The 11,171-nt window shown below is 31.5% G+C and overlaps 2 protein-coding genes across 2 annotated transcripts; both read right to left on the bottom strand.

Moving 5' to 3' along the window:
- On the bottom strand, window positions 5,477-8,013 carry LOC104752823 (transmembrane protein 87A). Its single transcript, XM_010475079.2, has 5 exons — window positions 7,641-8,013; window positions 6,598-7,531; window positions 6,238-6,333; window positions 5,993-6,129; window positions 5,477-5,841 (listed from the first exon to the last, which is right to left on the bottom strand). The coding sequence occupies exons 1-5, from the start codon at window positions 7,868-7,870 to the stop codon at window positions 5,694-5,696; spliced, it is 1,545 nt and encodes a 514-aa protein (XP_010473381.1). The 5' UTR covers window positions 7,871-8,013; the 3' UTR covers window positions 5,477-5,693.
- LOC104752822 lies at window positions 10,139-11,087 on the bottom strand. Its single transcript, XM_010475078.2, has 2 exons — window positions 10,547-11,087; window positions 10,139-10,429 (listed from the first exon to the last, which is right to left on the bottom strand). The coding sequence occupies exons 1-2, from the start codon at window positions 10,959-10,961 to the stop codon at window positions 10,374-10,376; spliced, it is 471 nt and encodes a 156-aa protein (XP_010473380.1). The 5' UTR covers window positions 10,962-11,087; the 3' UTR covers window positions 10,139-10,373.

Genomic DNA, 11,171 nt, shown 5'->3' with positions numbered 1-11,171 from the left:
CTAAAAAAAAAAAAAAAAAAATACAAAATAAATGACTATCACCATAGAAACTCTAATTGTATTTTTTTTTCATCATATCATTTGTTTATTGTCATACAATAACTACTAGTGTCACTGGTAGCGGCGGTACTACATACCCAATACGTAAACTAAATCACTATAAATTAATAATTTTACTTGAGTTCTAAATTGGGTCAATAAAAATAATAAAATAAGTATTTCTGAAAAAACTAGATGTAAATATATGATCTCCTTAATATTTGAAATTAGTAGTTGTATAAACTTATATATATATATATTATATGTAAGAAATTGTTTAGAAATATAACTCAACTGTTGTTTGTGTTTTCTTAAATTGCATTACTTTTTAAAAGAAGTCATTTCTGGTATTTTTAGTGCATCAATATTTTTAATGTCATATTGCGCTCTTCCTTTTAATTATTTATAGATATTGATTATAATGGAAAACTTATTTTCAAAAGAATACAAAATTAGGCAAGTCTAGCTATAAACTAATAAATGATGAAGTAATAAAATAGTATAGATCTATAGAGGTTTTACTATAGTAATTTTGACCCAAAACCTTTTTGAATGACCTATGTTAATTTTTCTGTTTACATCCTCGTTCCCTCTAGTTTCACTTAAAGACACAACTTTCACTCTTTGGTTGCTTTCCTATTTATCCTTATTTACAATTATAAAATTTAATACAAAATGGGCAAATAAATCAGACCGAAGACTCATAATACCATTTTTATATATTTAATTTTTTTTTATGAATTGGCGTATTCTTATAACCCATATTTTATCAATAAATAGGTCACGGAACTCCAAAGAATGGGCATTGCTTCGAAACACAAGCATGTCTTACCTCATGGAGCAGCCTAGGTTGCACTGTGTTTTGTCAAGAAGCCCGTTATTCTGATGGCTTATGCATCAATGAATTATGTTGTTGTTATAATTAAATTAAGAATGCGTCCAAAATGAAATAATCCAACTAATTCTATCTACCTGAGAGATTTTATTTTTTGTTTTGCATTTCAACAAAATCAATTAAAAAAATCGAAATTCAACATACTGAAAATATTAGATGGTCTAATACGTGTACACATGCTCTATGCGGTCTATTTGGTAAATCTATTGTGCTGAATTAACATTTTAATTATGTAACAAAAACTATTTGTTTACTTATATTTATATAACACATACACATCGAACATATTTTTGTCACAATATACACCTGCGTTATACATATTAGAAATTACAGAATCATGTTTTATATTTGTATAATTAATTTAAAGTAAATATATGTAATTATATAGCTTGTATTAGTAATAAAATACATGTAAATATATTTGTAATTATATTGCTTTTTTGACATTTGAATTTAATTATTATTTATTACAAATTATGAGAACTGTTATAAAGACGATTTTTCCATAGATAATTTATTTTCACTCTATTAGATTCACGACAAACATCTTCTTTCCTAAATGATCTACGACTGATGACACTTCCTTCTGCACATAGAATCACGGTGAACGGCTAATTGCGCATTACTAGAAATCTCTTGTAAACTTGCTTCTATTAACCTGCAAAATTGTTAATAAATCAAATTATTGATACTTGAACTTGAGATAGCTTAATGTGAAAACATTAATTAATCATTGGTCAACCATTAGGTCAAAGGAGCTTCAACCATAAATAGTTTATATTTGTGAAGTTTAAAAACACAAAATACATAAAACAAAAATAATTAAAAACTCTATTCCTCCCTAGTTTTATTTAATGAATCTAGGGTTGACAAAAAAACAATTTTTTTTGTCAACAGCTTAAATAGACTAGACTGTACATACATAATTAGATTGAAAAAACATTCTATGTATTTTGTTTTGACTACAATTCTATAAAGAAAAAATTGAATGAATCAGTTATTTTCTTTGACTATAATTTTGTTAGAAAATAAATTGAAGGATCATGGTATCATAAGTTATTTACAACTTTGACCAGGAAAGTTACCATTTGCGTATATTTGGACTATTATATAAAATGAATCTAAGTAAAAAAGAACTCATAGACCAAAAAAAAAAATGGCTATTACTACAAAAACGCTAACCGCATTTGTTTTCAGTATCATTTTTATTATATCTTATGTGGATTGTCATGCAACAATTGCTAGTCCCCCAGCCCCAGGCATGTACGGAACGGAATCCCCAGGTAAATTCTATCTATATAGAAAACGTTCATTTTTGTATATATACTTCATTTTGTATGGTCTTATACCCCATTTTTCAATTATTAATGTACTGATTTTTTTCTTTTTGAAAAGTGAACATCCATAGTAATGTACTGATTTTTATTAATATGTAGCTCATGATCCATCGAAGTATGGAGATTGCTTTATAACACCAGCGTGTTTTGCCCCAGGCCAATATTCCATTGGTTGCATTGTGTATTGTAAAACATCTCATTATGCTTTTGCCCAATGTCATGGACCAAAATGTTGTTGTTATCAACATATTGATAATGCGTCTGACGTGAAACAATCCAACCAATTGTAATTGTATCACTTGAAACATAACATCAACACTTTTATTATGTTCTCAATATCTATACAAAAGGATTAAAGCAAAATAAATAAAATTTACAACTGTTTTTTTTTAATACATTTTTCATATGTTCTCAACACTTTCATTAAAAAAAAAAAAAAAAATGTTCTCAACATTGTTGAGGGAATAATTTAGATATTGTAGCCGATAGTGGCAATATTGGTTCACGGCCGGCTGACACACCTTTAGAACAGAACCATCATTTAGCTGATGATGATGGTTTCTTGTTGATTAATCCCACGTCGTATCGTCGTTTGGTCGGACGTTAATTGTATCTTCTCCATACTCGAGCTCAGTTATTCCGTCCATGTGTTGTCTCAGTTTATGCAAGAACCGTGTGAAGCTCATTGGGAAGCTGCTTTGCGTGTTGGGAAGTTCTTGAAAGGTTTGCCAGGGCAGGGCATTCTTCTCCGTGCGGACTCTAATTTGTCTCTCATGGTGTATTGTGACTCGGATTGGTCTTCCTGTCCTATCACTCGATGTTCTCTTAGTGCCTTCGTTGTTCTCCTTAGTGGCTCACCAATTGCCTGGAAAACCAAGAAGCAAAAGACTGTTTCTCATTCTTCCGCTGAAGACGAGTATCGCGCCATGTCCGTGGCTCTTCATGAGATCGAGTGGCTTCATAAGTTGTTAACAGAATTAGGTATTGAACAATCTGCGCATGCTTGCTTGTTTTGTGATAACAATGCTGCTCTCCACATCGCTGCTAATTAGGTTTTCCATGAGCGCACCAAGCATATCGGAAATGATTGTCATGTTGTATGTGATGCGATACGTGATGGTATTCTTGTAACCAAACATGTGCCGTCGAGTGAGCAACTAACTGAAATTTTAACCAAAGCTCTTGGTCGTCCTCAGTTTCTATACATAATGTCCAAGTTGGGTGTTTAGGACCTTCACACTCCAATGTGAGGGGGAGTATTACGGAGAATATTTGTGGATAACATCGAATCAATGTGATGTAGTCCTATTGTGTTTAAAGTCCTATTGTGATAAGTTTTAGGTCTTGATATCTTAGGACTTAGAGTCTATCTTGTGTTGAGTCTAGTCTGTATAAATATCAAGTCAAGATTATCAATAAAGCAAGTCATTTTGATATCTAATTCTACAATCTTCTTTACTCTTTATTCTTTTGAATATTATTATATATAGAAATAAATTATTTTCTTTTGGCTATAAATCTATATAAAAAAAATACCATTGACCAAAAAAATACCATTTACATATATTTGTGTTATTATATATAATCAACATAAGTAGCGAATAGCTCAGTTACCAAATGAAAGCAAGAAAATAAAAATTATGGCTATCACCATAAAATATATAGTGGCATTTGTTTTCACTATCATTTTCGTGGTATCTTATGTTCGTTGTCAAACAATAACTGCTACTGCTAGCGCCGAAGCCCCTATTTGGAGTGGACATGCAGACCCAATAGGTAAACTATACCAACTATTTACATTAAGTTTTTTCATAAATTAATACTTGATTAAAGTACTATTCACTATGAATTAATTAAAAAAAAATTGTCACAACTTGGATTATTGTAATATTTGATACAATTCGGTAAAAATAATAAAATAGTTTTTTTGAATATACAATGAAATACGATTTTTGTTGTTTTTTCATTCTTAAAATTTTTTATAATAATATTATAACTGCATTTTTGTTTTAAGACATGATAATTTTTTTCTTGTAATTTCTAATGGAATATTGATTGTAACAAAAATATCTTATTTTTTAAATAGATTTTTCCAAAGAAAAATATGAAATTAGGCAAATCTCGCTATGAAAGAATAATTATTAATTTATTTACTAAATCAGTACCTCTATAAATTAATAAAATATCTTAGTTCCAAATTAAAATTTTATAGAGGTTTTACTATAGTAATTTTGACCCAAACTTTTTAAATGACCTATGTTTATTTTTCTGTTTGCATCCTCTCTTTTACTCTTTCACCTTAGATACAACTTTCATTATTTTTTTCCTTTCTTATTTATCTTTATTTAAAAGAATAACATTTAATACAAAACCAGCAGACAAATCAGACCAAAGAATCATATTTCCATTTTATATATTTAATTTTGTATGACTTGGCGTCTTCTCTTAACCCAATTTTTTAATTATGAACATGACTTTGTCTTTTGAAAATGAATATTCATATATTGGTGTACTGATTTTTATTAACAATTAGGTCATGAAATTCTAAAGAATGGGGATTGCTTCAATGCACCAGCGTGTTCTTCGCCATGGAGCGTAGGTTGCAGTGTGTATTGTAAAAAAGCTCGTTATTCTGATGGCATGTGCGTCAAAGAAGTATGTTGTTGTTATAATAGAGATTAGAATGTATCCAAGATGAAATGATCCAACCATATGTAATTGTATCTGTCTGAGAAATAACATCAGCTATTTTCGTATGTTCGAAATATAACAAGTTACACAAAATCGGCCTAGGCGGCCGCGGTCTAGGCACTCATGAGCTTCTAAGTGCCCGATTTTAGAAAAATGGTGAACTAGATCGGTTAAATGGTTCAGGTATTCAAATAATCAGTATTAATGGTGACAGCTTCGATCTTAACACCTGAATGAGAGTACAAGGGATTAGCAGCTGGTGATGAAGCAAAAACACAAATTTTCCACAAGATATATATTAAGCATGGAAATGATTGAACAGGGGAGTGCCCGAATCCAAGTCCATTCTCAAGATGATTCTCAAAAGCTTGTCTCAACATTGTAAGAACAGTTCCTTTTTTCTGTACAGCTACGATAGTGATCAACAAATTCCTTGGTTAGGTGAATATATCAAGTCTCTAATGTAATAAAAGATCCTTTGACGCTCTAGAAATGGGAAATATGTAACTATCTATATAGCCGCCGAAGATCCTCAATGGAACTTTTAATAACCGTAAACAAATAAGACTACAAGAACTTTGATCTGAGTAAATAAGTCCTTAAAGGTCAGAAAACAACCTACTCAGGTACAAAGGATAAGATTTACATAAAGTTGACATACCGGGAATGCAAGACATACACTAAAAACTACTCGGCGAGGTATAGACTATCTAATGCTTGCTACCTGGAGCTTACTCGCGTTTGCCCTCCTCAACATCATCTGGAAGCCCAAATAGAAGTTCATTCCTTTCAACATCTTCTGTACTCTTTACTCCACTACCCGTCAATGAGACACCTTCCTCTTCAAACTCGTCCCCTGCTTCCGCTAAGTATGAGTACCTGCAAGTTTGAAATTAATTAGCCTTAAGCTGAGTGCAAAATGTAGTCTCTCGGTGAAGACGAAATAAGAGCCAATGGGACTTAAATAAGAGCCACTGGGAACATTGAAGTCCAAGACATTTGAGTAAATATTAATGGAAAGTCTTAAAACCTTGTAGGATTATTGGATGGAGCCCAGAGGATGCATATGACAACTAACAGACCATAAGAGAGTAAGTTCCAAAAAGCTGGAATGATCCACGCCATTCGCCAGAGTTCGATTAGAGGGTCAGTTCCATTGAAGTATAGCTGATACAGAGACAGAGAAGAATGTGATTTCAATTACACTCCTCTGACTTTGGGTTTCAAGTAATACAGGAGAGATAGTCACTACTCACTAGAGTAGTGATTTGTTACCTCGAAACCAATCCAAGCAATAGAGAGCAGAACAGCGATTGCAAGTGCATTGGTGAAGTTCCTATAAAGCTCAAGCTTAGCCATGTTTCTCTTAATCTGCATTAAAATATTAGACAGATAAGCAGCTAGAAAAAAAAAGTAAAAAGAACTGGATCGTCCAAGATGGCTTAAGCAGCTACTGTATCTGATTTGGCCTAGAATGGGCTGCATAATGAGGCAGCCACAGATTGCAACCTTGAAAGTCTATGTTATATATATGCATCCATCGGATATAATAATGTGACAAAACATGAATATTCAATATTCGTATCTGCTAATGATGAATAAAGAAATCAATTTGATATAAGTGTTGTATCTTACCTGAAGTTTCTCAAGTGTTCTTGCCAGCGATGAGAAAATCCACAGAATAAAGCAAGCATCCAGTAATGCCACAGGAATCACCAAAAATATCATGGTCTTTCCTGAAAAGTCATTGATGTTTCCCAAATGCTCAACCAACTCAAGAGCCTCTGTTGCGACAAAATATATGGCACCAAGAAGAAGTACCCTCGAGGTTATGCCACCAAGGGTAGGCTTTACCACCCCATAACCCATAGAGACAACCAGAAGAAGAAGCCTGGAAAGCGTCTTTTTTATGGACGAAAAGGTTACCGCCCACAGAGTAACGTCCATAGGCCTCATCCCAGTAGAGTTGAAATTAGCATATTCAAAGTATCGAACAGCCATTTCACACATGCCAAGAGCAATAACCAAAGTGATATGATAATGCAACTGAATTATATCCTTCCAAAACTGAACAAACCTCACAAACCAAACTAGGCCAAGCAAAAGATAAGCTAACGACATAAAGCCAAAAACTTTCATCAAAGGAGCTACCTTTCCCGGTAAATAACCATCAGGGTTCTTCCAAACTGTTCTTCCTCTGATTTTAGTGCCATCCAACTCCGGATCACATATCATGAAATAAAGATAGTACATCCCAGTCTTATTGATAAAAACAGTCTCAGGGGACATATTAACTTCTGTCTTATTCCCTTTAAAAAAGGTCTTGATCTGTCTTGGCCACTCAAGATCATTAGAACTTCTGTTGATAATAACTTCCCCTAGACTACAAGATCCAGTATCAGCAAGATCTGGCGTGCAACAAATTGCATCGGATTTGAGAAAAGCTCCCCCAATCCTATCACGGTCTTTCACCTCAAGTATTATAGCTTCAACCAACCCAGCTGTTGACTGCATTGCGTTCTGTTTACTAGCAGATTCCTTTGTCCTCACAAAGGTTACATCATCAAACCTAAAAACAAACCAAGAAAAGCACAAACTTAAGAGTTATATATATATATCAAGAAGCTTAGTCCCTATTCAAAAACCCACAAATCCAGTGATGAAGGAGTGAAACTGACCTAATAAAGGACTTGCCTTTAAAAGGCTTATCATCATTAGGAGAAGAAGCATTTAGATCTTGCAACTTGGAAGCGTAGAGACCTTCGCTACCGCCATGGAAGAAGCGGGCATTAAATTTTACAGTGAATTTTTCGTTCTTGTACTCATGAATCGAGCTATTCGCAGCTCCGATCAAGCTTCCGAGGAGTAAAACCCAAATCGCCCATAACCCTAACGGACGATCGCACATCGTAATCTCCGATCCAATCGCTTCAAACTCAATAAAATTGATCCGATTTGAGGATCACGCAGCTACAAAATTGATCATTCAGAGATGAAACAAACGAGAGAGAAGGTGTTGGGTTAACACTGTGTCACATAGACGAGTCTAGATCATTAATTTATTTTTTAGTTGTACAATATAATTAACAAAAAAAAATATTTATTTTCTAATGTGTTTTAAAATATAAATTAATATGAAAAACATATTTTTTATAAATATAATTTTGAAAATACGTTAACAGACCACTAAGCTTAAAAAAAATTATCAGAATACCACATTCTATTATGTTTCAAAAATACTACCAATTTTAATTATTTTTTAGATATTTCTTTTATTTCTTTTTTGGTAATAATATTATTTTTTAATTACACTTTAATATATATGTATAAACTAATATTTAATTTGAAAATATTTGTTATACAAATTTACTAAAAATTTGAGATATATGATGCTATACTTAAATAATTAATTTGAGGGATATTTCCATGAGACACTTTTAAAAAATGTTAACACACTTTTCATATGTGTTTTGTCTATATTATACTTAGTTTACTTTTGTTTATTTTTCATTAATCGTTTCCTCTTTTTCTCCCTGCTCTTTTTTTTATTTTTATTTTAATCGCATGTAAAATTTATTCAAACCCAAAGAAAAAAAAAATGTTTTACAGTCTAACCTTTAATCTATGTTGTTTTTGAGATTATAGAGCAGAAAAAATAGAAACCCTATAAATTTTTTGTTTTTTGTAACACACTTATAGGAAACTATAGAACACGAGTGAAAAACCATAGGCCATCATCAAAGGAGTGATCATCTTGGTTGTGGATGGAGCTAAACCGTTCTTTTTATATCATAAATCACAGTTTCTTTCATCAACAAGAAAAACCATTAGAAAGTCAAATTCGATTTAAAATAAAGTGTTAATCAAAGGGGGATCCTGATATTTTCAACTTAACCAATTTGCTCCTCTTAACCCAAAGTGTTAGTCTTCTATGACCTCAGTTTTATTATTTTTTCAATCTTCTTTTCATTAGACTTCTTCACTGTTTTTCATTTGTAACAAGATGATTCACCTAACCACAAGAAAACATAATCCTTGTGGTAAAAACTTATAAGCTCACACAATTCTGAAGCTTATTGATTATCTTGATTATCTAAAGCATAATTTGTTATTTTTTTATAAATATTTATCCTACAGATTGGGAGTCTATTCAAACATTTCTTTTTACTTTAAAAGTTTGCTTTAGAGAGAAAACAAATATTAGGTTATCTAATTTCAACTACCATTTTCTCATTTAAGAATTATAAAAACATATAAATTCTAAAATTAACTAGTAAGATAACCATAGAGTCAAAAAAATTGCTGAAATCATGTTGACTTTTGAAATGTGATCAATGATACAATGTGACAGTCAACATTGAGAATTCCAAAGATGTTACTAACAATAGCAGCACATAATAACTAACATATTTACAATCCAATGTATTGTAAATCTATTGAAATAAGAGGAAATAAAAAAAAAATATAAGATTCAAAACTTAATTTAATGTCATTCCAAAAAAAAAAAAATGTAGTATCCTAGTTTAAATGATATGTGGATATGATCTGGATACATTTTTGGAAAAAAAATTGTTTTTAATTCACTGATATTTTTATTTTTAATACAATTTTTTATGACCATTTGCATTATGTACATTTTTTATTATTTGTTGGATTATGTTTAGATAGATGATAAATTATGTTTTTCGTAGAATTAAAAAGTTAAAAGTTCAGAAAAAAAAGATTAATCATTGTGGGATGACGTTAAACATCACTTATACATTTGGATGTGAATATTATATACGTTGAATTTGGATGTATTCCTTTCGATAATGAATAGTCGAAATTGAGCCAAAAAAAATAACATCATTTATACATTTTGATACGAAGGAAATATTTATTGTACCTAAAGTATCCACTCGATTTTAAAAGTTAATGAAAGTTTTGAACACTTATTGTAATATCTCGAATTTTGTCATTATAAGTATGTTGTCATTTAGGTTAACAGCTGTGTTCGCCTGTTTGGTATAAAATGCAGCTTCCATTCAAAGCGTAATTCTATGTCAATGATTATGCTAGACTATAATGATTAAAATGCAAAAACATCATTTTCTAAAATTAAAGCAAAAGTATAATAAACAACTAAAGTACTCTATATTCCCTCCATATAAAGAAAATAAAAATAAAAAAAATTGACAAGTGACAAAATTGATTACTTTATAGACCCCATAGTTTATACAAAGTTCCAAAATTTTCCTCCTTTCTTTCCAGATTTTACACATATTTCCCAACACTTTCCACATTTCCACAAACAACCCCAAAGAAAAAGGTAAAAGAAATTTAAAAAAAAAAACACTTTTTTTTTTTGTTCAAGTTTCAAAGAGACAATTTTTGAGTTTTGAATCTTACACACCCCAAAGAAAAAAACTCGTTCATCTCTTTAGCTGAATATCCATCTTGCTTTTCTCTAACTTCTCCATTATAGATCCTACAAACAAAAATATGATTCAATGGACTTTAGTATAAGTTTCTAACTTTCTATCAATAAATTAATAAAGCACTTAGCATAAAACATGAAAACGTTTTGAGAAAACCAATAGCTCACCAGGAGGGTAACAAACAGGAGGATCTTCAAAAAGAGAACGAGAGATTTGTTTATGAGCAACACCGATATCGAATAGAACAAGTCCAGAAGAAGGATCATTCACTGCAATGCCTTTTACTGGTAACCAAAGAAAAAGCTCTTCTTGTTTCAAACCTTTAAGTCCAACAAGCCCACCATAGCTTAGGTTTGCTTTAATCACACTATCAAAGAAAACTCTGTTTTCGAACCGAGCGAAACAAGGATTCTGTAGCTGAACTTCGAGCTCCCCTGTCTTCTCATCTAGACTATAACTCTCCACGTTGTCTGGAAACAAACCACCTGGTAAACCACGAGCTTCGAGGAGGTTTCGGATCGAAGACTGTGAAGATGGAGTAATGAATCGGACAACAAGAAGAAGAATAAGAAGCACAGACATCTTTTTTTTCTTTCTTTTTTTGGTTGGATGGTGAGATTTGTGTGTTTTGAAGGGTTTAATGTTTGGTGTTCTGTTTTTGTCAAAAGAGTGGAGATATGAGTTGTCTTTTTTAGCTTATGAGCTGGTTAGCAATGAGTTGTGATTTGTGATTAATTCATATATACGTATATTTAAATATATTTTTTTGGTACCATGTTATGATTTTAAAAC

This window comes from Camelina sativa, chromosome 16, assembly GCF_000633955.1.
Source record: "Camelina sativa cultivar DH55 chromosome 16, Cs, whole genome shotgun sequence".
NCBI lineage: Eukaryota > Viridiplantae > Streptophyta > Magnoliopsida > Brassicales > Brassicaceae > Camelina > Camelina sativa.
Note: the sequence above shows the minus strand (reverse complement) of the source record. Positions and strands in the feature narration are given on the sequence as shown.